Source organism: Esox lucius, chromosome 13, assembly GCF_011004845.1.
Source record: "Esox lucius isolate fEsoLuc1 chromosome 13, fEsoLuc1.pri, whole genome shotgun sequence".
Classification (NCBI taxonomy): domain Eukaryota; kingdom Metazoa; phylum Chordata; class Actinopteri; order Esociformes; family Esocidae; genus Esox; species Esox lucius.
Genome location: NC_047581.1, coordinates 593795 through 619645, shown reverse-complemented (window position 1 = coordinate 619645; position 25851 = coordinate 593795). Strand labels below are relative to the sequence as shown.

The following is a 25851-nucleotide window of genomic DNA, read 5'->3' as shown; positions in this document are numbered from 1 at the left end:
TCACTCGCGCGCATTCTCTCTTTGGTCGGGTTGTGCTCAAAGAGTCTGTACATACTCAGTATTCTTCTGGCAGTTTTCTGTCAGTCACAGTGGTCATAGTCTGCTACTGTTTACTCTCTGTTTAGATATAAATAGCATTGCAGTTTGCTTAGATTTCTTTTGTGGTGTCTTTCAAATAGGTTACATAATTTTCTTTTTGGTTTTTGCTATTTTGTTTGGGCAAGATACTTTAAGCGTCCTGATGTTTTATAGAGTTGGTATTGGTTTGTGAAAATAGTCTCATGATCAGCTGGAGAAGGGGGATCTTCTCTATGGTTATGTCCTGTCTTTGGAGGCCCTTGTAATGGTAGGAGTGGGGATCGCTTGTTTTATATGATTCTTTGTTTGATTACAGTGTTCTATATGTAGGGTTTCAATTGGATGTTTGTCCTTATTGTCGAACTCATGTTTTGTTAGCGGGCTCCACACTTCACTGACTTATAGTGCAATTGATTTAGTAATTTTTTGAGTCAGATCCTGATTGGTATGTCTAATTTGATATTTGTCTTTTAATAAAAATATCTGCTTGCCTTGTCTCTCAGTTCATTCACGGCCAGGTTGAAGTTCCCAGTGCAGATAATTTTTAATCCCAAATGTGTAAGTGTGTGTGTGCTCTATGTGAGTGCTGCCTAATAAGAAAGTATATCTGTTTTCTCATCATCTGGATCTTTTTGGAATATCATGACCAGGTCTGGTCGTGCTGATGTAGAGTATCTACATGTTGCTGTAGGCCCTCGATTCTTGGTGGCAGTAGTACCAGATCATCTGCATACAGGAGGCATTTTATTTCTCTGTAGTTAAGAGTAAGTCATGGGGCTGTTGATTGTGCAACCATTTTGGTCAGTTCATGATGTCTCTCTCTCTGTCTCCCATTCTGTCTCAGCTTCTTCTTGCAAGCCATGTTTGTTAACTAAACATGGCACTACAATTGTGTTATAGTTCAACGTTAATTCCGCAAAACCAATAGGATCTATTTAGCTGCCATTATCTTTGGCCCAATCAAAAAGCTAAAATCTCTCTCCCCCCATACATGCAAATACAGAAAGACAGTACCTTAACCACATACTTATAGGGCTGCGTAAACATGAAATTAATCATCTCCCACTTTTCTTTAAACAAGAAACCAGGCAACCCTTGTTCAGCCGGCCCGCCATAGAAAGTGTTTATTGTGCCTGCCTATGCGAGTCTTGAACCCGGGTCGCCAACAATGATTTGAAAGCCCAACCGTTTAGGGTGATGTGATGGAAATTCCATGTATCGACACTCTTAAAGGAGTAAGAAACAGAGACAAAGTACTCTTGGCACAATTTCACATGTTTATTAAATCATTTGCAAATGAGAGAGACGCTTCAAACTGTTGTGGAAATTTCTTTATACAATGTTTTCTCACTGAGTAAAGGACTGAGTCCCACTGTTAAGATAGGTAGATGAATGTGTGGGATCTGGTATTTGCATAGGGGGCATCTATTGTCTGTCCAGATGCAGATCAATGGGTTTTAGGACAGGATAGGAGAAGATACAACAGGGGGCAGTAAGGTCAGTTGGCCCCTTTGGGTAAACACTACAGTAAACATTATGGCAGGAAGGATAAGGTGGGGGAAGATAGCATTTGACTTGTGTGATAGAACAAAGGAAAAGGTGTTTGATTGACATGAGACAGATGGCAGCATCTTACCACACCCCTTTTTCCTATGTGATATATACGGTTGAATGAGCTATATTAGTTAGAGGCTCCTCAGACGATTATGTTTGTGTAAGCGGTTGACGCGTCTCTCATAATAGTCTCTGTGCATAATAATTAATAAAATAATGTACAAAGAGAACTTTGTCTCTGTGTCCCTTACTCCGAGTGTCGATACATGGAATTACCATCACACAAACGCTTACAGATAAATCATCCGAGGAGTCTCTAACTCCATACATGAACAATCCGTATTTATTACATAGAAAAGGGGTGTGGTAAGATGCTGCCATCTGTTTACCCCAAAGAGCGGGCTGTCCCCCCACCTTATCCTTTTCAACTCCTGAGGAGACACAATGTCTGGATAGTCAACAGAGACATTAAAGGGATATTATACAGATTTACGAGTACCCCTCTAATACACCCGTGCCGGTCAAGGATGTCTCCTATTCAAACACCAGACCCCTCTCTGCATCTTTAACTAGTAACTCATTCATACATGTATAGGACGACAAATACATCCTTCTTCTAGACATGGCTCAAATACCTAATTATCCTCTGATATTATACAGACATGTGTGTCACAATCAAAGTACAGATTTACCTATCAGCCAATGGAAAGACAGACATTTCTCAAATGCACCTTAGTTAAAAATGTCCATAACAGTGACCAGCACAGAGAGATAAGGTTTGAAGACATATAGCTTGTTAGATGTCTGTGTGAGCTACGTCCCACCCTCACCTTCAAATTCCTTCCCTATTCTCTCTAGGTTTCTTCCTAAAATTCGACCTTCTTAGGGAGTTTTTCCTAGCCACTGAAATTCAACACTACTGTTGTTTGCTCCTTGGGGTTTAAGGCCGGGTGTCTCTGTAAAGCACTTTGTGACAACTGCTGTTGTAAAAAGCGCTTTATAAATAAATTTTGATTGATTGATTGATTCTTTTTCTCAACTACAGGCCAACCAACTGAGTGAGAGACCAGAGTGTGTGAAGAAGGACTACTCCAACTTCATGGCCTCCCTCAACCTCAGGAATCGCTACAGTGGAGAGGTGTGTTTTTGTGTCTATCTATGTTTTGTGTCTCTGTAGGACCTCAAAATGGCATTGTGTTGCTTTTATTTGTTGCAATTATGCTAAAAGGGAATTTTCTTGCTACGCTGTGCATCTAGGTAGCAGGTATGATCCAGTTCTCAGAGGAGACCCACACCCAGTCAGACCTAAGTAAACTGATGGTGAGACAGATGGCAGATGCGCTTGAATCCAAAAACGCTGAATCTTTCACACAGGCCATGTTCAAAATGGCCGCCTTACTCATCAGTAGCAAAGGTAGGTACTGAGCAGTACACTCGCGGAAATATGTATCTAGGCCGTGATCCCCTGTGTTACGTTAGTTTTGAAAGAGTGTGTCCTTCCAATTCCCCACAAGAACTGAACCTCTAAACGATTTGGACAGTTTAAGCATATTTCTGTACTAAAGCTCAAATCTTCAATAAAGGTGCTCCAGGATATGACTTTTCAGGACTCCTTAATCTGTGTCCATAAAGCAGATGTGTAGCTTAAAGGTTTTTTTTCTCTTTTTGCATCTCACCCTCCACTTCTCTGCCCCACCTTTCTCTGTAGAGTGTAACCCCCAACTTCTACACCACCTATGCTGGTCTCCCCTGAAGATGTTCACTGCGCATGGGATGGAGACAGCCATCGCCTGCTGGGAGTGGTTCCTCGCTGCACGCAGTGGACTGGAAGTCCCAGTATGTGCTTTGTGTGCAAATTATTATGTAAAGTTAGGTCCGGAAATAATTGGATACTGACACAAGTTGTGTTATTTTGGCTGTTTACCAAAATATATTCAAATAATGAATATGTGCTTAAAGTGCAGTCTCTCAGCTTTAATTTGAGGGTGTTCACATCCAAATTTGAGAATTGATTTAGGAATTACAGCTCTTTAATATGTTGCCCCCTCTTTTTCAAGGGGACAAAAGAAATTGCACAATTAACTCAAAAGCAGTTTCATGGACACGGTGTGGGTTATTCCTTCGTTATATCTTTGTCAATTAAGCAGGTGAATGGTCTGGAGTTGATTCACATTTGGAAGTTGCTGTGAACCCACAACATGCGGTCAAAGGAGCTCTCAGTGCAAGTGAAACAGGCCATCCTTATGCTATAAAATCAAAAATCCATCAGAGAGATAGCAGCAACATTTGGAATGGCCAAATGAACAGTTTGGTGCATTATGAGAAAAAAATAACGCACTGGTGAGCTCTGCAACACAAAAAGCCTGGACGTCCACGGACAAAAACAGTGGTGGAGGATCGTAGGATCCAATGGCACTGGGACACTAGTGTTTATTGATGATGTGACAGAAGACAGAAGCAGCCAGATGAATTCTGAAGTGTATAGGGATATACTGTCTGCCCAGATTCAGCCAAATTCTGCGAAGTTTATTGGACGGCACTTCACTTTACAGATGGACAGTGACCCAAAATATACTCCAAAAGCAACCCAGGAGGTTAAGACAAAGAAGTGGATGGAATATTCTGCAATGGTCAAGTTAATCACATGATCTCAACCCGATCGAGCATGCATTTCACTTGCAGAAGACAAAACTTAAGAAACAAAGACCACAAAAACAAAAATCTACTGAAGACAGCTGCAGTAAAGGCAAAGTGTCACAAAGGAGGAAACCCAACGTTTGGTGATGTCCATGCGTTCCAGACTTCAAACAGTCATTGCCTGCAAAAGTTTCTCGGCAAAGTATTAAAAATTTACATTTTGTTCATGATTGTGTTAATTTGTCCAATTACATTTGTGCCCCTGAAATAATGGGACTGTGTATGAAAATGGTTGCAATTCCTAAACGTTTCATAAAATCTTTTTTGAAAAGTCTACATTTCAGTTGCATTTCAGTTGTTTCATTTCAAATCCATTGTGGTGGCGTACAGCCAAAACTATGAAAATTGTGTCAGTGTCCAAATATATCTGGACCTAACTGCATGTCTTTAAGTGCCTCTCTTTCTCACTCACTCATTCTCTCTCCCTCTTTCTCTCTGTCCATCTTTCTTTCTGTCTGTCTGTCTCTCTCTTGCTATGTCTGTCACTCTTGCTGTCTCAATCCCCTCTAACATCTCTCTTCGTAGTTCATGCGTGAGATGGCCGGGGCGTGGCAGATGACCGTGGAGCTGAAGATGGGCTTGTTCGGCGTAGCCAAGCTGGAAGCAGACCCGATGGCTGCCTCAGAGGAGAGCCAGCCAATCCCCTGTCCTCCCGACGTCACCCCACACTTTCTCTGGATTGAGGTCAGTGCAGACTGGATATTCCTTTTAGCTTTGTTTTGTACCTTACGGATGCAAATACAGCTGGTTGAGTCATGCTGGATATGATTCCAGAAACTTTGCATAACTATCCGTTGTTCATGTTCTGGCAAATAGTTTGGGGATTATAATGGGTTGTTAATGTTTTGGTCCTGGGGAAATAGAAAATCTCCTCAGCTGTATAGATTTCACATGCACTTGCAGAACTCAGGTACTCCTTATGCTTGCTTCTAAAAACCATAGTTTAGTAAAAGGGGCAGTATATATTTTGGGAGATTTTAATATAAGAACAATACTGTATCTGAAGTAATAGTGGAATTATAGGATTTCACAACATTTACTCACCAGAAATGATTTGGTGGGTGCCAACAAAATGCAGATTTTCTACAGGCCAACAGAAGGCGCACCGGCTCAATTTATGTTGAAGTGAGTAAACAGGCAGTGAGTTGTGTAGGGAATCTTTGTATTTTATGATTTTTTATCAAAACATTTATTTTAAGGGGGTGACCTTAAACTGGAAGTAAAGTGATATTTATGTAATTCTTCTGTTACGTAACGCTAATGTCTACTAGGTGGATGCAAAATTGGGATATTGCGTATCAATAAACTGTGTAATAATACATGCTTAACCCTTATGCAACCCTCTGTGGGTAAATTGTTCTAATTATATTTTTTTTATTTGGGGATTATTTTGTCTGTGTTGCAGCTAGGGGCATGATTTTTTTGGCAGAACTCTTATTTTTTGTAAAATTTTTGAAATCCAATGTCTTTAACTATTTCATATCTTTCATACTCTGTTTATGAATTTTGCACCCTCTTGACACCTTTGTGGACAAAAATGTCCCATTGACTTCCATTAAAAAATTTTTTTTTTATCTCTTTAGAATATAAAACCATGCATTCTGTAATGTAAGCAGTTCATTTTGAAGAAAAGTATTGATATTTGAAATTGTTACTGTATTCCACTACACACATGTGCTCAAACACACACACACACACCCACACGAGCACACACACATGGAAGTCAATGGGACATTTTTGTCCACAAAGGTGTCCAGAGGGAGCATCTGGCACTACATGAAATATACTAATGCAATCACATCAATTTTGTTGCTAATCTTTGACATATCCAAGACTCTAATCACCACCAAAGCCCCATGCCTCTACTATTTATTATATGGAAAATATTATTTTTGTAATACTTTTTTGTAATAAATAATGAGGTAATTCAAACAATCAAGCTGGCATTTAAAGGGTTAAAATCCTGAAAATGATTGAATGTTTGGTTGTTTTGAGCAGGTTTCAAGTTGTTTAAGAGATTTATGAAAAAAAAAAAGCTGAAAGAAATATTATTGTATACATATTTTGTCAGTTTATTGTACGTGTACATTTTTGTCCACAAAGGTGTCCAAAGGGTAGTAAATTTGAGGGGTGCACAAGGTTTATTGAAGCCCAGAACTACCACACCCACTACCTAGTAATATTAACAAGTGGCTAAGTAGAAACTTAAGCAAACTTAAAAGCCAATGATTAACTGCCCCTGAAATTGTTACCTACAAGCTAATGATTACCGGCCCCGGGAAAATCTTACTTTTAATATATGATTGAAGAAATTTCAGGAGGTTGAGATTATCATCTTGACAAGCTTGAGCTGGCCAATCAGTAGTCTAGAGAAATTTGTTGTTTTCTCATGTTGACAGTTGTTATGGTCAGTATATGCCCACAAAATTATTTTATTATAAACCATAATGCAAACCAGTGTGTGTAAAAATGTAAACCTAGCACTCACACCCTTGATTCAAATTAATATCTTGATGATAGTTTAATTATGTGAATCAAGTGTGTAAGTGGTAGGGCAACATTTGAAAAATGGTGTGTGAGTGCTAGGGCAAAAGCAAAAACATGAAACTTTGGGGTCCCGAGGACCAGGATTGGGAAACACTGTGATAAACAAATCTAACATGATTCTTCAACAACTGAATTGTAGAGGGTTTCACTCTGTGATGTGGTGATTTTTTTTCATACAGCAATAGTAAAACACATTGTTGCAACAAGGAGGGATGATTTTAATTCTAATTTTCTTTCAGCTCTACTATGTCAACAGGGTGGATGCAGAAAGGTTAGGAAGCAACGGAGGTGGAGACAGTCAGTGAGAGTGTTCTTTAATAAACCGATTGAGTAGGACAATTTAATTTCAGTAATAAACACTGGATTAAGTTGCACCAGAACTCCGGGGTCCATACTATGGACAGTGTATTGGACATCTTAAAGTTGGAATGGTCAAGATGAGTACTTGCTGAAACACTAGAACTAGTCTTAATTTGTTCAGTGATTTCTGCAGTTTGTTTTTATGTATAGCCTAATCGAAGTAGCACGAGCTCCGAACAAAGTAAAATTAATTAATGTACCGATAGACTGCCTGGTGTTTACTCTCTGAACTGAAGCGCAGCCCTAGACTCCTTTACATTGAGTAACAGCTAGTCCTGTACTTGTCCAGTTCCTGGTGCAGAGGTTTGAGATTGCCAAGTACTGCAGCTCTGACCAGGTGGAGATCTTCACCACTGTCCTGCAGAGGTCGCTTTCGCTCAGCGTCGGAGGGGCCAAGAGCAGTATCAACCGCCATGTAGCTGCCATAGGACCCCGATACAGGTATGCATACCCACTCACATATATAGATATATGCAATTCCTACTGCTACCAATTTTATTACTGCTACTACACTTTCCCATGTTACTCTCTCCATAGGTTGTTGACTCTAGGTCTAAATCTTTTACATGCAGACGTAGTCAGTAATGTCACCATCAGAAATGTCCTCAGAGAGAAGATCTACTCTACGGCGTTTGACTACTTCAGGTACACACACAATGCACACACGCTCTTGGCTGAGAATTGGTTGGATGGATAGTAAATGGTTTAATGGTACAAATACAGGTGCTGGTCATAAAATTTTAATATCATCAACAAGTTCATTTATTTCAGTAATTCCATTCAAAAAGTGAAACTTGTATATTATATTCATTCATTACACACAGACTGATATATTTCAAATGTTTATTTATTTTAATTGTGATTATAACGGACAACTAATGAAAATCCCAAATTCAGTATCTCTGAAAATTTGAATATTACTTTAGACCAATACAAAAAAATATTTTTAGAAATGTTGGCCAACTGAAAAGTATGAACATGAAAAGTATGAGCATGTACAGCATTCAATACTTAGTTGGGGCTCCTTTTGCCTGAATTACTGCAGCAATGTGGCGTTGCATGGAGTCGATCAGTCTGTGGCACTGCTCAGGTGTTATGAGAGCCCAGGTTGCTCTGATAGTGGCCTTCAACTCTTCTGCATTGTTAGGTCTGGCGAATCGCATCTTCCCCTTCACAATACCCCATAGATTTTCTATAGGGTTATGGTCAAGTGAGTTTGCTGGCCAGTTAAGATCAGGGATACTATGGTCCTTAAACCAGGTACTGGTAGCTTTGGCACTGTGTGCAGGTACCAAGTCCTGTTGGAAAATGAAATCTGCATCTCCATAAAGTTGGTCAGCAGCAGGAAGCATGAAGTGCTCTAAAACTTCCTGGTAGACGGCTGCGTTGACCTTGGACCTCAGAAAACACATTGGACCAACACCAGCAGATGACATGGCACCCCAAACCATCACTGACTGTGGAACCTTTACACTGGACTTCAAGCAACGTGGATTCTGTGCCTCATCTTTTTCTCTAGACTCTGGGACCTTGATTTCCAAAGGAAATGCAAATTTTACTTTCATCAGAGAACATAATTTTGGACCACTCAGCAGCAGCCCAGTCCTTTTTGTCAGGCGAGACGCTTCTGACGCTGTGTCTTGTTCAAGAGTGGCTTGACACAAGGAACAGCGGAAACCCATGTCTTGCATACGTCTGTGCGTGGTGGTTCTTGAAGCACTGACTCCAGCTGCAGTCCACTCTTTGTGAATCTCCCCCACATTTTTGAATGGGTTTTGTTTCACAATCCTCTTCCGGGTGCGGTTATCCCTATTGCTTGTACACTTTTTTCTACCACATCTTTTCCTTCCCTTCGCTTCTCTATTAATGTGCTTGAACACCAAGCTCTGTGAACAGCCAGCCTCTTTAGCTATGACCTTTTGTGTCTTGCCCTCCTTGTGCAAGGTGTCAATGGTCGTCTTTTGGACAGCTGTCAATTCAGCATTCTTCCCCATGATTGTGTAGCCTACAGAACAGTGGCGGCTGCTGGTCTTTCAAAGACGGGAAGCTAATTTTCGGCCTACATTATAACCCTCTGATGTTCTTCATTTGTAGTGACACTCGGGGTCTTTGGGGTCTTTTGGACCCCAGACAATAACATTTAATTTTGTAACAGAACAATATAGTTTTTTTTTAACAAATATAACTTTACTCTGTTTAAAATCAGGTGGGCAATATTAGCACTGTCTGCCATCGTGCGCAGTTTCACCCGCTTACGACGCTAGCCTAGCCTACTACTGTGTATGAATGAATGAATGAACTAAAAAAATTATATTAAACTTTGTAAAACTGAAACAAGGATTGTGGTGTAGCCTGTAATTGTGTGAAATGTGTGATGCAAATCGGCTAGCAATTTCGCCAAACAAATATCAAGAAATATTGCAGCAGTTTGTCTTTCGAATACACTTGAGAAATCCGTGATGGGACTGAGCGCGAAATAGCTTCAGTGACTTCTTATAGTACAGACTGCTGTCAGTCAAAAGGAGATGCAGTTTGACAGATCGTCAGTACCTCCAATCATCACGCGGAAGCCCGGAGTCTGGGCCAGCCCACTCCTCATTCACCCCCAGAGACGCTGAGCGTCCGTGGGCGGGACATAATCGCAGCATTTATCCAATCACTGTTCTAAGCAGCCCGTTTGAAGTCAATGGACGCTCGGCTTCAACGGGGAAATCCACTGTGACGCTGCGGGATTGTATGAGAAGAAAATCGTGTCAGCTGACCTGTAGCTGATTATGAACTAACTAGTTTTAGAGATGAACGTTTTTTAACGCATTTTCTGTCAATAAAATGTTTACACAATAGTACATATTTGACCATAATTTTTTTAACATTATAGGGGAAGCCGAGCTTCCCTTGCAGTCTTAAAGAAATCCCCACTGCTACAGAATTAGACTGAGAGACCATTTAAAGGCCTTTGCAGGTGTTTTGAGTTGATTAGCTGATTAGAGTATGGCACCAGGTGTCTTCAATATTGAACCTTTTCACAATATTCAAATCTTCTGAGATACTGAATTTGGGGTTTTCATTAGTTGTCAGTTATAATCATCAATATTAAAAGAAATAAACACTTGGAATATATCAGTCTGTGTGGAATGAATGTATACATTATACAAGTTTCACTTTTTGAATGGAGTTACTGACATAAATCAACTTTGTTTATGATATTCTAATAATCCACACAGTGGATATAAAAAGTCTACACACCCCTGTATATATCATAACTGCCCCTAAATTCGAAACATACATAAAACATACGTTTATTTGGGCCATATTGTCTTGTAATGTCCGGGGACAGTGCAGAGTGAGTGCAGTTTTGACTAAAATCCACTGGATGGTGATGAAGGTCCATCCAGTACTCGTGTGCTTATTGTCCCTGGGTCTTTATTCACTGAAGGTCTTTGAACAGATCTCTGATCATGTCCCTTCTGTCTGTGTAACTGTACCTTTTTTGATATATAGCTTTATATTAATAAAGCTAAACTGGTCACCAGCAATCCTATTCTGAGACTAGTTATAAATACTAGCTCTGAACATAAAATACAATGAAGTTTACACAAAAAGTGTTTTTGTCTTCTGGTGTGACAGATAAAATAATTGTTGGGATAGTTGGGAACCATACTGTAGACATCACCTATTTATTTGTGTATTCCCATGCTCTGCATTTGGTTTATTGTTGCTGTGTTTAAAAAGCCCTTTTTGATGGAGTTTCTTTTAGGAATATTGTCCGGACTACCAACATGTATTCCCCGTTATAATTAATATTGACTAGTATGCCAACTAACCAGGCCTCTCTCCATCTATTTAGTGTTGCTCCTAAGTTCCCCACCCAGACAAATAAAAGACTCCGGGAGGATATCAGCATCATGATTAAATTCTACGCCAGCCTGCTCTCAGACAAGAAGTACATTGCTGCCGTCCACCTAGTGCCCCAAGGTATGCTTTACTTCAACCCCTCCAGATTGCACCAGATTCCCTCCCTGCTTTTGATCACCAGACTGGTCAAAAGTAGTACACTACCATAAGCAGACAGGGTGTGGACTGCAGTCTAAAAGGCAATCTCTGTTAAGAGGTGCCAGAGCAACTGTTTACAATGCTGGCTGTTTCCTAAGCCATTAGTAAGAAGAGGCGTATTGACAAGTCTAAGGTTGGCACTATTGTATTTCCTGCATCCTGTGCCCTTTGCAGACCACCAGGACATGTCAGTGAACAGTCTGTCTGTTGGCATGGTGACAGATACTCGGAGTGGTCTAGACGCGGTGGTAGGCCAGAGACAACAGGCTGCTCAGGGCTGGATCAACACATACCCACTGTCTTCTGGGATGTCCACCATATCCAAAAAATCAGGTAGCAATCCATAGCACCTTAGTTTCCTGTTTATAGGGAAATTCACCACTTTTTGACCTCCTATTTATCTCCATACTAGTGTATTTATTTGTTGACATAATAAATGGGGTTGAGAAGAGGGCGACTTCACCTTTAACTGACCGCCAGGCTCAGACGCATGGTGTTCTGTGCAGCAGTGAAAACCCCTTGTTCAATGCCTGTTTGACGTTCACATGTTCCAGGACTTTCAAAGAAGAGCAATAGAGGAACTCAGCTGCACAAGTACTTTATGAAGAGGAGGACCCTGCTTCTGGCCTTACTGGTAGAACTTTAAGCACACCCTCTTCCACCCTCACACTTCCCTTATGCTCTGCTACTATAGACATGATTACTTTATTTCTGCTTTAGTGCTTACTCTCCTCTGTCTTTCTCTTCTCTTTCTCCCCTATTTGAAATAAATCTTATTTAGATTTATTGACATGTTCCATTATAAGCTACGTACAATGTTATAACAATGTGCAATTCGGTCAAGTATCAATGATGAGGTGAAATTGATGACAAGGAAAATATAGGTTGTTTTTTTGTGCTCCACTAGTTTCCCTTTCCTAACAGCAATTGGTCACCAATCTTGCTGCTATTATTGTGCTTTGTGGCATCTCCCTCTAGGCTAGTGAGATTGAGCGGTTGACTACGTGGTACAACCCTTTGTCCACCCCGGAGCTGGCAATCGCAGCAGAGCAGTCTGTGGAGACCAGCATCACCAATTGGAGATCCAAGTACATCAGCCTGAGTGAGAAACAATGGAAAGACAATGTCAACCTGGCCTGGAGTATAGCTCCATATCTGGCACTACAGCTGCCCGCAAGGTACACACACAAAATCATTGACTGACCAAAAGACTCCCAGACCTACAGGCACAACTACTATTTAAGTAGTAATAAGTATATATATTATGTATTTGAAATAAATAAGGGGTATTTTTTGTGTGTACTAACATTTCTAATGTATAGGACTTTTGCAATTTACTAAATATTTTTAAACCTTACATTTAAATGTGTTATATGCTCTTTATATGTACTTAATATGATGGTGATTCTACTTATAAATTTCAATTAGCCATGAAGTTTTTAAGTTTGAAGTTTGACTGGTGACAAATTGAAAGAAATAATTGGAGGAACATAATGAATGCAGATGCTTCCATCCATTTATCAATTATCATCCTATCATGCTCTGACGTATAAAAATGCTCTGCAGGCCTAGTTCACCTTTGATCAAAATGGCAAGAGGAAAGGATCTAAGTGACTTTTAAAGGGGGTTCAATATGACAATGCCCTGAACCCTAAGTAGTCGGTGGGGATTTCGGCCGGATTTCACTACTTGGACATTTTGGGTCCTAGATTCATTTCTGTAACAGATACAACCTATTATGATGTATCCTGGTAATCACAACCCCCTTGGCTTCAATAAAAACAGACTTTTGGGTCACCATTTTAAAAACTCATCTATTGGAAAGGTAAAAAGAATATTTTTCGGAAAACATTTCTGCCAATCAGCATAAAGATTTTTTTTGAAAGCATTATAAAGAATTGTGTCAATGGTATTTTCTCATACTTTCATGCCTTTACTATCAAATTACACTGTATTGGGTTGAAAATAATGAAATAATAAAAAAATAGAAGGTAAAAAATATAGGCACCCCAAAAAAATTGTGTTCTTCTATCTAGAAATAAAACACAAAATGAAAAATAATTATTTTATATCGCTTCTTATTGCATGTAATGACGCAGAACTGATCGCTAGTTACGTTTGGACTTATATAATTTATAAACTCAGAAAAATTACCAACTTTTCCCCAAAAACTCAAGAACACCCCCATACTATGTTGACTAAATATGTATTTTTATATCATATTTATATTACAAACAATGTATTATGGTTCAAAACATCATATATAGTGATGTACACCCTTGTAATCCCTATTCTTGTCTACACATTAGCCTTTCTAAGATGCGTGGTCAATGTCCTTGCCTGGTGAAAAGTTCCCATAGCAACCCAAACAATACACAGACAACCCAAATTATACACGGACAACCCAAATTATACACGGAATGCTTCACAAAAGTGGCTACAAATAATATACCATTGAAATCGGACGATTATGGTGATTCTATTTTTATAAATATTTATGCAAATGAGCGCTGTCCGCAGATCTGCGGATGTCGACTATGTAAGGTTAAAATTATCTGATTCTTATGCCCTGGTATTTGCTGTCATGAGATTTTAACCCAATTGAACACCTATGGGAGATTGTGGATGGATGTGTTAAACAGCGCTCTCCACCAACATCGTCAAAACTACTAATGAGGGAATATCTTTTGGAGGGATGGTGTTCCATCATTCTTGTAGAGTTCCGGAGACTCGTAGAATCTATGCCAAGGTACATTAAAGCTGTTCTTGGTGGCCCAACACCTTTCTAAGACACTTTATGTTGCTTTTTCCTTTAATTTGTCGCTTGTCTGTACATGAGACAATACACATTTTTGTGGGACCTTTTTTGGCTTGACAGTCCCACCTTATTGTGGACTGCATCTTAAAAAAAATTTTTAATGCTATTTTTATAGTATTAAGTGTATTAAAATACCACTTCAGTTGTTCCAAAAATAATACAAATAGATGCACTTTTTTTTTGGCTTTTGTTTCTACATGTTCAAATGTAATCTATCCCTGGATCCACCAGGTTCAAGAACGCAGAGGCCATTGTGGCAGAGGTGACTCGTCTTGTGCGTCTGGACCCAGCCTCAGTGTGTGATGTACCGGAAGCCGTGAAGGTGAGCGAGGAAGCAAATGGCTGTGTCGAAAGATTGTACTCAATGTAGTTTACTATTTTTCACCAGGACCCATGGGATTAAAAGTAGAGCATATCATATTCAATCGGTTGCCTATATGGGACGGTGTCCACCTACTTTATACCACAACTGCTTCTGGCTTCCCAGCTCACACCCTTTATGTCCAACTCCAGTGGACATCTTAGAAAAACGAATGAATCATGTGACTTTGGTTCTTGTTTAATTAGGGGCACCCTTTGGATTTTTGCCCTGGTTCTAAAATGTCTGAATCAAATATGAGTTGTTATTGCTACAGCAAAAACTAAAACACGTACCCCGTTGGGTCCCCAGGGCCAAGGTTGGTAAACACTGATCTAAAGTTGTTTTGGAGAAAGGCTGTAATCTCAATAGAGATTTTGTTGTTGTTGAAGTTTGACTCTATTGTTCTGTCTGTTGTGTTTGCTTATTTTTGCATGGTTAGGTCTTCCTACTTAAATGCCTAATGAGCGTTACCTGTCTACCTTTCTGAGGTAGGGGAAGAGGAGGCACGTTCAAGGTTATTCTTAAGGGAGAGGACCAGACTCCTGGCTAGTGCTGCATTCAGTTTGTGGAGAGATGATGCTCTTTGACAGGCCATGGCCTGTACCAGTCTCTTCTCGCTTGCTTGTCCTCTGGGGATGTGGGTGGAGGTTGCCTCTTACATGATGATCTTGGGTCCAAGTTGTATGTTCCCTTCCTAATGGTTGTGATCATTAGGATTCTAAATCTGTACCAAAGGGACATTTAAACCTTGGTTGCGATCCTCTGTAGACAAAAGCTCATTAGCACCAACGCAGCCAAGGGATTGGGCAACTTTGTGTCTTTGTAAAGTTTGGCTTGGTAAAGTTTGGCAAAACATTGATGCAGTGATTGTGGAAATCAAGCAGTGGTGTAAAAAGTACAATGTAACAGTACTTTGCTGTGTTCACCAGTTTTAGGAAATTCATAGTTGGGAGCTAATTGATTGGAGAAAGGAAGCTCATAACAAACTTTTTATTTGATTGATTTCTGGTTAGTAATTAACTCATGAAATCTTTTAGGTCTTAATCATAATCTTCCCTAAACCGGTGAACGCTGCCAAACCCAAACGATTACTTTTTACACTTCTGACATATAACACTCCTCACCCCATGCCTGGTAGATGATGTGTTTGTGAGAGTTTTGGTGCAAAATGTGAGGATGCTGTCCATCCTGGGGACTCAACATTATTGGTAGATGGGGTGAGTTCCTACCTTGCTGTTTAACACTAGAACGCCAGGCCTTTTTGACCCCCAGTAACCGCCAGAGCCTAACGCCGTTTGGCATCGTTAGCATACGAATCGTCCCTATTAGCATGGACATTCTCCTCCGCAGCATCATCATTCAGCCAGAGCATCAGTTCATCTACCCGGTTATTATCAAACTATATAGAATAGTCAAAAAAAATTACAAATTACTGAATTTGTTTGTTTTAAATGGTTAATGAATTTGAAAAGTACAAGAGTGTGTTATGAATAGGCTGTGAACAGTGCGTATTTGCAGGTCTCTCCCATGGGTTGTAGTGGGGCTATCGAGTTGATTTCAATGCCAATGCATAGCTCTAGTCTCTTAGATTACTGGCATATACTGTAACATCGTTTTATAGGTGACATGAATACGTTTTTGAGTTATTAGAAAAAAACAAGATATCATTGGAATTTTATTTATTGAATAATTATTTAGCCTAATACATTTGTAGAATATTAATCTTCACTAAAATAAGCATAGAAAATTCAAAGAGAGATGATAGGACGTGTCCGCAATTTGGTTACTCTTTCCCTCCTAAAATAATAGAGATTTACATTTTCGATTTACATTTGATGAATTAGCCTACACAATAAGCTGAATCTCCTATTGAAAAACAGTAACCTGTGTGACAAGTAGCCTAAATCATTTGTATTATGTTTCAATAATAGCCTAATTAAGTTTTCATTAATCTGGGAGTATCGCGCATTCATCCATTGACGTCATGCATTCAGTGAGGGGTGATTAGTGCCTGGGTACCATTTAGGTACTAACGCTAAGTGGCGTGGGCTGTTGGTGGATTAAGTCAGAAAACAGGGAGAAGAAAAGTAGTAGTTAGTAGTTAATATATGCCTATTTGGGAAAAAGCATGGAAGGAGGAGGGTGTAGCTTTCAGAATTGCAGATTTTTTTAAATTATAAACTCAAACACCAGTTGGCGTAGGCATTTGGCGGTTCTCGTGTTAAAGCGCATTTGGTGAACTGTAAGTGGTCAGTATTACTTAGGCAGAAAAATGTAATAAGGATGTAGTCAGGAATTGGAAACGATAGTCCTCCAGATCTAGATTACTTGTTTAAAAGAGCAGGAAGGGTCATTTCCATTGTACATGATGTGTAGTTTTACCCTACAATTTTGTCTAAAACTAAACATCATGCACTGTGGAAATTGTCTCTAGACGTAATGAGGATTTACTGGTGGTAAAAGTTACACTGTAAAGCTAAAAATAAGATGTGCCCCATGAAATCAAAACCACTTACTTTCAAACGTCTAATTTCATGGCTAAATTATATTTATTTTATTTAGTTATTCTACATATAAATTAAGGACATATAAACAACATATTATACATACAGCCCAAATCATTTTTAACAAAAATGTTTATTTGCTGATATCCCAGAATGCATCTTCAGTGTTTCTATGAATCCAGCCCTAAAATATGTACCCTACTTCTTTCTTTCTCTCTTCTCTTCTTTCATCTCTTTCATTCTTTCTTTTCTCTTCTCTTCTCTCTCTGGTGTCCAGTTCCTAGTGACGTGGCACACCATTGATGCAGACTCTCCTGAGCTGAGCCACATCCTATGTTGGGCACCGGCCGACCCTCCAACCGGCCTGTCCTACTTCTCCTCCCTGTACCCCCCCCACCCCCTCACTGCTCAGTACGGGGTCAAAGTACTGCGCTCCTTTCCACCGGTACATTCACACATCCAGAGCACCAACATAATGTCTAGGCCACCAGAACCGTTTCAGTGTGCCTCTTTATCGATTCTAGGACGTTTATGGATGTTTCTGGATGCAGCACCATTTTTCAACACACCCCACATTCTGTAGTTTAGTGGTGATAGGGAGAATGACAGGCGCCGCTCCAGAATGATCCATAAGGCTACCTGTGAAACATCCTCAGTGTTTTTGTTGCTAAAAGCTCCTGCCAATTGTGTTTTCAAATTGTTACAGTTTCACACCGACCTTTTAATGTTCTCTGTTTATACACCTCTGGATGGCTTCCAACTGATGGCTGTTCATTTTTAGGATGCCATCTTGTTCTACATTCCTCAAATAGTTCAAGCCCTCCGTTATGATAAGGTAAAGCACGCCATATATACAGTAGTGGCCATGTTTCTGTTTGTGTCATGGTCTGTGTTTGTGTGTATACTTTTGTAGTTTCAGGGTTCACACTTTTTGTCTGAGGGATGTTTGTTTGTGTGGGTTTATGGTTCTGTGTGAATTACTTTTGTCTGATGGAGTGTTTATGCGTGTATGCACTCATTGTAGATGGGCTATGTGAGAGAGTACATCCTGTGGGCTGCCCAAAAGTCTCAGCTGCTCTGCCACCAGTTCATCTGGAACATGAAGACCAACATCTACCTTGATGAGGAGGGCCACCAGAAAGACCGTGAGACACTTTGTTTACATAAAATGCATTGCAAACATTCTAATTGTGCTGAAATCACACATCGGGTCTCAACGAACAAAATATATTAAAGATCAAAATATTTACTGTAGATTGTGTCATTTGTTAAGAAAAAAATGATGTAACAACGATCAGTGGAAACCAAAATCACTGACCGATTGAAGGCTGGATTGAAACTCACACTGAAAATCTAAGTAAACAGTTGAAATTTCAGGCTGTTCCAACTTGGAATCCAATGCGTGAATTTCAACATGGCAACTCATAGTGTGACTCAGTAGTGTGTATGGCCCCCATGTGCCTGTGTGCACTCCTGACAATGTCATCAACGCCTTCGTCATCCAGGAACTACAAGCACAATCTGGCCTTATGAGACCTGGCATTGTCCTGAACCGGAAGGAACCCATTACCCACTACACCAGCCTTTAACAGCCTTGCGATGGGTCTGAGGATTTCATCCTAGTACCTAACAGCAGTCGGGGCCATTGACTAGCACGAGGAGGTCTGTGCGCCACTCCAAGGATTTGCTTCCCCAGACCATCACTGACCCAACACCGAACTTGTCATGCTGGATGATGTTGCAGGCAGCATAACATTCACCACGGCGTCTCCATACTCTTTCACCTCTGCCACATGTGCTCAGTGTGAACCTGCTCTAAACTGTGAAGAAAACAGGGCGCCAATGGCAGACCTGCCAATTCTGGTGTTCTCTGGCGAATGCCAATCAAGCTGCACGATGCTGGGATGTGAGCACAGGTCCCAATAGAGGACATCGGGCCCTGATGCCACCCTCATAGAGTCTTCCTAACTGGACAGATTGATATCCCTAAAGTGTAATTGACTTGGGGTTATACTGTGTTGATTACAGTGGATATAAAAAGTCTACACACCCCTGTTAAAAAGCCAGGTTCTTGTGATGTAAAAGAATGAGACAAAGATAAATCATGTCAGAACTTTTTCCACCTTTAATGTGACCTATAACGTCAATAATTCAAGACAAACTGAAATCTTTGAGGGGGAAAAATAATAAATAAAAAACTCGCAATTACCTGGGTGCATAAGTGTACACACCCTTAAACGAATACTTTGTTGAAGCACCTTTTGATTTTATTACAGAACTCAGTCTTTTGGGGTAGGAGTCTATTAGCATGGCACATCTTGACTTGGCAATATTTGCCCACTCTTCTTCTGCAAAAGCGCTCCAAATCTGACAGATTGTGAGGACATCTTCTGTGCACAGCCCTCTTCAGAGCACCCGACAGATATTCAATTGGATTCAGGTCTGGGCTCTTGTTGGGCCATTCCAAAATGTTAATCTTCTTCTGGTGAAGCCATGCTTTTGTGAATTTGGATGTGTGCTTTGACTTATCTTTGTCTCATTCTTTTACATCACAAAAACCTAGCATTTTAACAGGGGTGTGTAGACGTTTTATATCCACTGTACGTGTTCCATTAATTATTTTGAGCAGTGTGTATAGATGGTTCAGGATATGACTGGATGTCTGTCTTTAACTTCAACGCACTCATCTCTTTCTTTGTTCGTCTTTTTCTGTAGCTGACATAGGGGAGCTACTTGAACAGATGGTAGAGGAGATCACTGGTGCTCTCTCTGGTCCGGCCAAAGATTTCTACCAGCGAGAATTTGATTTCTTCAACAAGATCACCAATGTGTCTGCCATCATTAAGTAGGCCCCAACACACACACACACCCTCCTAAATCACAGTGCTAATAATTTCCTCTTGAGGGGGGTGCATGTTTGCCGTCAGACCTGTTCCAATAGTTCCACTGCTTTTAATGTTGTCCTTAGCGTGGCCCCTGAAGTGCGTTGTTATTCAACCATTATCAGCCAACGAATCTTGTGGGATTATTCATACACCTTGAATGATACCACTGCCTGGGAACATTCTCCAATCTCTGCTCCCCAGTTGCCTGCCTTCTGTTTTACTAATCTACCAGTGTGCTTACCTAAGTGCATGCTGATGCCCCTAATTGGGTCCTGGTGGAACGTAAAGCAAAGACTAGATTTTCATTTGGCTTACCCAGGGGATACGAGGCAGCCTGTCAGAGCCTGTTTTATTAAGGCTGATAATTAGAGCTGATTTGAACTAACTCTGCGGTTGATGGGGGAAACTATCTTACGTGAGCGACTATCTTGGTAGTTGCCTGCACTGATAACATGAAGTCCTACCTGTCATCTTTAGTAAGGGTGAAACCCATCACAAACTGTTTTCCAACTTGATTAGATTTTCATTTGGAACACTGTTTGTGATAGTTTTCACCCTGACTAAAGATGACAGGGAGGCCCTGATGTTATTCGCTTAGGCGTCTCAAAGACCCTGGGTAATCATTCATGTTATTCGTCATAGCTTTTCTAAATGACAGCTTTGGACTAACAATGAAATTCTTGTAAAAAAAAAACAAAAACAAATGCTGAGTGAGAAATATAAGTAAATTCAACAAGCTGAAGTACAGGCTTCACTTTGTGTTTGTTGAGGATGTTGTGTTGTCCATCAGGCCCATTCCTAAAGGAGATGAGAGAAAGCGAGCTTGTCTGCGTGCTCTGTCAGACATCCAGGTCCAGCCAGGTTGCTACCTGCCCAGTAACCCAGAGGCTATCGTCTTGGACATTGACTACAAGTCTGGGACGCCCATGCAGAGGTAGGCATAAGGCACTGTCATTTAGCAGCTGTCAAGACCTCTGCTGAATTTATGTATATTTTTAATGTATTTATGTTTTTCTGTGTACTCTCATTATTTGTTTGTACATGCCTTTGGCCAGGTTATCCTAAAAAATTTGAATTGGTCCTCAAGTGACCAGACCTAGTTAAATAACGGTTAAATAAAATCAAGTTAAAGCTGCAAGCAGCATTTCAAGGGGCACAGCGGGGCACAGGAATCATCTCACTACATGCTGTCACTAGATAAATATTTGTTGTGTTTAGATATACGGAACATACAGTACTGTTTGTGGGGGGAGGAGTGCGGTTTCTTGGATAAAAAGAAGAACATCTGTATGCTGAATGACAGGAAAATGTGTGTGTGATTTTATGTGGAGATATTAGAGAGTGTGTTGTCACAAAGTACTATAACAGAACACCCAGTCTGAAACCCCAAGGAGCAAGCAACAACCGTGTTGAAGCACAGTGGCTAGAAAAAACTCCCTAAAAGGGGTCCAAATTTAGGAAGAAACGTAGCGAGGAACCAGGCTTGGAGGGGTGACAAACAGGCTTGGAATTTCGTTATTTTAGGGGAAAGGCTATTTGGCCTTCGGTGTCACAAAAATGTCTAGGGCACAAAGGCCACATGCCAGGGCATAAAGGACATTGAGTGAAATAGCTAGGAGGATTTGGAGCTTACAAATAAACTTGTAATAAACTTGAGTTGTTAAGAAAAAAAGAATGCATGACATAAAAACATACATTATTCACTTTTTAACATCATACTTTGAATAATAGCTTATTTTAACTATACTTATAACTCTGTGTGTTTAATTTCAGACGTTTTAGTTGAGAGCATTCACATGACGACAACAAACAGGCAACAGTATTGACAGTTAAGTAGCTAACCTCCCCCAATTATCGGTAACCCCTATTATCGGCTGTTTCTATCAGTTGGAGAACTAAAAGTTCAGAATTTTAATGCAGTGGAAAACAATGGCACATTTTGCTTTTAAATATGCCATTTCAGCTAGCCAACCACTGTGTTTTATATAGGTGTATGGAAGTTAAATACTTTTTTTTTTTAGATTTAAAACATTAAATGTATGGAAATTGTTTTAGACAAGTTGCAATTTGTGAAAATCGACTTGCGCTGCAGACCAAACATCATGTCATATTAAAGTGATCAGATGTAATTACTATTTTGCTTCACCAGATGGCATTAAAGGTAGCTAAAACGTTCTGGTAAACACGAGAGAAGTCTATGATCTGTAAAAAGGAAAAATAAAACATATTACTAAGGTGGCCGATAATAGGGGACAGTGGCCGATTATAGGGGACATATTTTTTAGCCACCAACTAGTTAAAAATATTTACATTGACATTTCAGAAATGCTAATTTATGACATTCGAGTTAACATTTGTTTGTCATTATTAATCACTAACCATTGACAACTTGATCAAATTATTAATCAATGAGGATCTCAGTTATCTCATTAGTGATTAATGTCTCCAGAAAGTTTAATGTCTCTGACTTATTTGGCAGATTTTTGGTACATTTCTTAAAATCGGTGACATTTATAGCACCACCATGAGAGCTAGCTGTTTGTACCTTTCAGGGTTCATTCCTGGTCTTGGGGTTTATCTGTAAAGCAAGTTGCATTTTCTTGGATAATCATTTTAGGATTTATAGCCTTGTAAAAATAGTGCCACACAAATTAAATTACGGATTGCAGCCACATTGTTTGATTAATGTGATGGCAATTCCATCGATCAGAACTCTTAAAGGAGGAATTACAGAGACAAAACTGTCTTGGCACAATTTAACCATTTATTTGCAAATAGAGAGAAGCATCAAACGTTTACAAACATAATCATCCGAGGGGTCTCTAACTTAATACATGAACAGTTCGTATTCATAGAGGAAAAAGGGGTGTGGTAATTTGCTAGCCATCTGTCTTGTGTCACATAGGTTTTACCCAAAGCGCGGGCTGTCCCCCCACCTTATCCTTCCTGCAATAATGTTTACTGTTGTGTTTACCTAAAGGGGCCAACTGACCTTACTTCCCCCCAAGGACCACATTCCTAACGAACAAAAGGACTGACACCCTTCTTTGTTTAGGCAGGAGAACATGGTCAAAGTACCTAATAATCCTCTGATATTATACAAACATGTGTGTCACAATCAAAGTAAAGATCTACATACCATCCAATGGAAAGACAGACATTTCTCAAATGTACCTTAGTTCATTTCCATAACAGTCATCATCTTTCTTTATAGACTTTTAAAGATAATAGTCTGCATCATTCACAGCAAACAGCATGCCAGTCCGTTCAACGGTCTCGGAGATGTCATGTAAGAGGTTTTTTTTTACCACAAAATAACATATAACATTGATGAGGTTGATTTATGTATTTGATTTCTTTCATCGCTGTCGGATATTCCAATGAGGTTGTATGGCCTCAGATAGTCCCACCCACCTCAATTTCATTCAATGATTGCAGCTATATTGTTTGAGATATAATTTTCCCTTAAAGAGAGTGGTCCAAACTTCCTTTACACCAAATGGCATGTATTACATTATGTCTGTATGGCCGCATTTTCTTAACATCTGTGACATGTTTAGCTGTTAGAGCGCCATTATGAATGGTACAAAATGTCAAAAACACCTCATATAGCGATAGCATCTCCAGGAAGTTTCATGTCTCTGTTAAATAGCTGATTTATGGTGAATTTCCTAACATCTGTGACGTTTATTGGCCATTCTGCCAAATCGGTGTCTTTTCCGTCCCCAGGACATTACATGCATAAATATGCATGAAAAGTATATGTTAATTACATTATATTATCAAACAAAGTTTCTTTGTCCTAATTGCAATTTGATGATACATCATGTAATACCTTAATAAAAACTACCTAGAACACGGAAAAATAGGATTTTAGCCTGTCCCGACTTCACAACACTTCACTATGAAATATAATGATTGGAATCCTTTTTTTGTGGGTTATTGTGTTACTCTATTTCTGATTTACATATAAAATGAATTTACTCATCGGAAATTCATAATATGTTACCTAAATAAAAAATGTAATAATGTCCCCAGGTTTTCACTCCGTCCTGTTACCTTGACACATTCCCCCTTATAAAAATGTTGCACATTCCACAAGTCACATGAGCAACAAGTAGCATAATTTGAGTCCCCTGAAGACCAGGGGAATGTGCTTGTATTTTGTTTTATCATATGACTGCGAATGTCAGTCTCAAAATTCAGTCCTGTTATCTAAATAATTTCTTAGATGTTGTTTTTTTTGAAGATAGTTTTGGTAAACCACTTGGTTTTCTCATGAATCCCATGTGGCAACATTTCATGTATGCGAATGTTATGCAAAAAACTAATTCCTGTTACTTTCAGTCCTGTTACTAATATGCAGAGTTGGGGACTAACTGATTACAAGTAAAAAATATATTTTGAAACATTTTATGATTACTTTTGGATTAAGTCATTTTAAAAAGAATACCATGACCCATCTTCAATGCTCTTACTGAGGGAAGGAGGTTGTTGGCCAAGATCTCGCGATACGGTGCAGTCGTCCTGACCCCTTTGCAGAAAAGCATCCCCAAAGAATAATGTTTCCACCTCCATGCTTCACGGTTGGGATGGTGTTCTTGGGGTTGTACTCATCCTTCTTCTTCCTCCAAACATGGCGAGTGGAGTTTAGACCAAAAAGCTCTTTTTGTCTCATCAGACCACATGACCTTCTCCCATTCCTCCTCTGTATCATCCAGATGGTCATTGGCAAACCTCAGACGGACCTGGACATGCGCTGGCTTGAGCAGGGGACCTTGCGTGCGCTGCAGGATTTTAATCCATGACAGCGTAGTGTGTTACTAATGGTTTTCTTTGAGACTGTGGTCCCAGCTGTCTTCAGGTCATTGACCAGGTCCTGTGTTGTTCTGGGCTGTGTAGTTCTGGACTGATCCCTCACCTTCCTCATGATCATTGATGCCCCATGAGGTGAGATCTTGCATGGAGCCCCAGACCAAGGGAGATTGACGTCATCTTGAACTTCCATTCTCTAATAATTGCGGCAACAGTTTTTGCCTTCTCACGAAGCTGCTTGCCTATTGTCCTGTAGCACATCCCAGCCTTGTGCAGGTCTACAATTTTATCCCTGATGTACTTACACAGCTCTCTTGGCCATTGTGGAGATTTTGCAGTCTTTTTGATTGTGTGTGGACAGGTGTCTTTTATACAGGTAACAAGTTCAAACAGGTGCGGTTAATACAGGTAATGAGTGGAGAACAGGAGGGCTTCTTAAAGAAAAACTAACAGGTCTGTGAGAGCCGGAATTCTTACTGGTTGGTAGGTGATCAAATACTTATGTCATGCAATAAAATGCTTATTAATAAAAAAATCATACAATGTGATTTTCTGGATTTTTGTTTTAGATTCTGTTTCTCACATATGAAGTGTACCTATGATAAAAATTACAGATCTCAACATGCTTTATGTAAGAAACACTGCCGATTTTGCAGGTTATCAAATACTGGTTCTACCCACTGTATCTTTTTCAAGTTTCAAGGATTATTTGTCAAATGCACCGAACAACACAACCAGGACGATTTGCACTGAAGAACCATGATATTTGAGGAGAAAATGTGTGTTAGGAAGCACTTTGCCAAAGGAAGATTGCATTTGATTCAATCACAATAACCTGTAAAAATTGTGTTCATTGGTTATCATTGGCTGCTGACATCATTTACATTATGCTAAGAGTGCAGGCTTATAACCACAGTTTATTTATTTGCGTTTTGAAAATCCATCATTGGGTGGCCCTAATAATCGCAGGTTACGTTCGCGTGGGTAAATCTTATTTTTATGCAGGTGTTCACAATTGCAAACATGCATTCACATGCCTGGGGTTTCTGCAACATTTTGACAATGTTAGTGGTTAGTGCATGTGCGAAAAGCTACGGATATCTTTATATTTATGTACAACAATGTCAATACCCTTTTTGAGAAATTGCCATTTATTTTTCAACAATGTTTTGAAGCAAT

The 25851-nt window shown here is 39.8% G+C and overlaps 1 protein-coding gene across 4 annotated transcripts in view; it reads left to right on the top strand.

The window, feature by feature from the left end:
* pi4kab (phosphatidylinositol 4-kinase, catalytic, alpha b) overlaps positions 1-25851 on the top strand; it is a 127627-nt gene that overhangs the window by 53548 nt on the left and 48228 nt on the right. For 2 of the 4 annotated variants that reach the window (XM_020044505.3, XM_020044504.3), the window contains 16 exons: positions 2678-2770; positions 2890-3046; positions 3341-3468; positions 4855-5013; positions 7526-7677; positions 7774-7881; positions 11084-11211; positions 11464-11622; positions 11844-11923; positions 12268-12467; positions 14339-14429; positions 17250-17417; positions 17754-17807; positions 17997-18117; positions 19688-19817; positions 20648-20791. In XM_020044505.3, coding sequence (XP_019900064.1) covers positions 2678-2770; positions 2890-3046; positions 3341-3468; positions 4855-5013; positions 7526-7677; positions 7774-7881; positions 11084-11211; positions 11464-11622; positions 11844-11923; positions 12268-12467; positions 14339-14429; positions 17250-17417; positions 17754-17807; positions 17997-18117; positions 19688-19817; positions 20648-20791 — 2072 coding nt within the window. Of the gene's footprint in view, positions 1-2677; positions 2771-2889; positions 3047-3340; positions 3469-4854; positions 5014-7525; positions 7678-7773; positions 7882-11083; positions 11212-11463; positions 11623-11843; positions 11924-12267; positions 12468-14338; positions 14430-17249; positions 17418-17753; positions 17808-17996; positions 18118-19687; positions 19818-20647; positions 20792-21630; positions 22582-25851 lie in introns of those variants that run through there. The other 2 variants (XM_020044507.3, XM_010865368.4) reach the window with 2 other exon arrangements.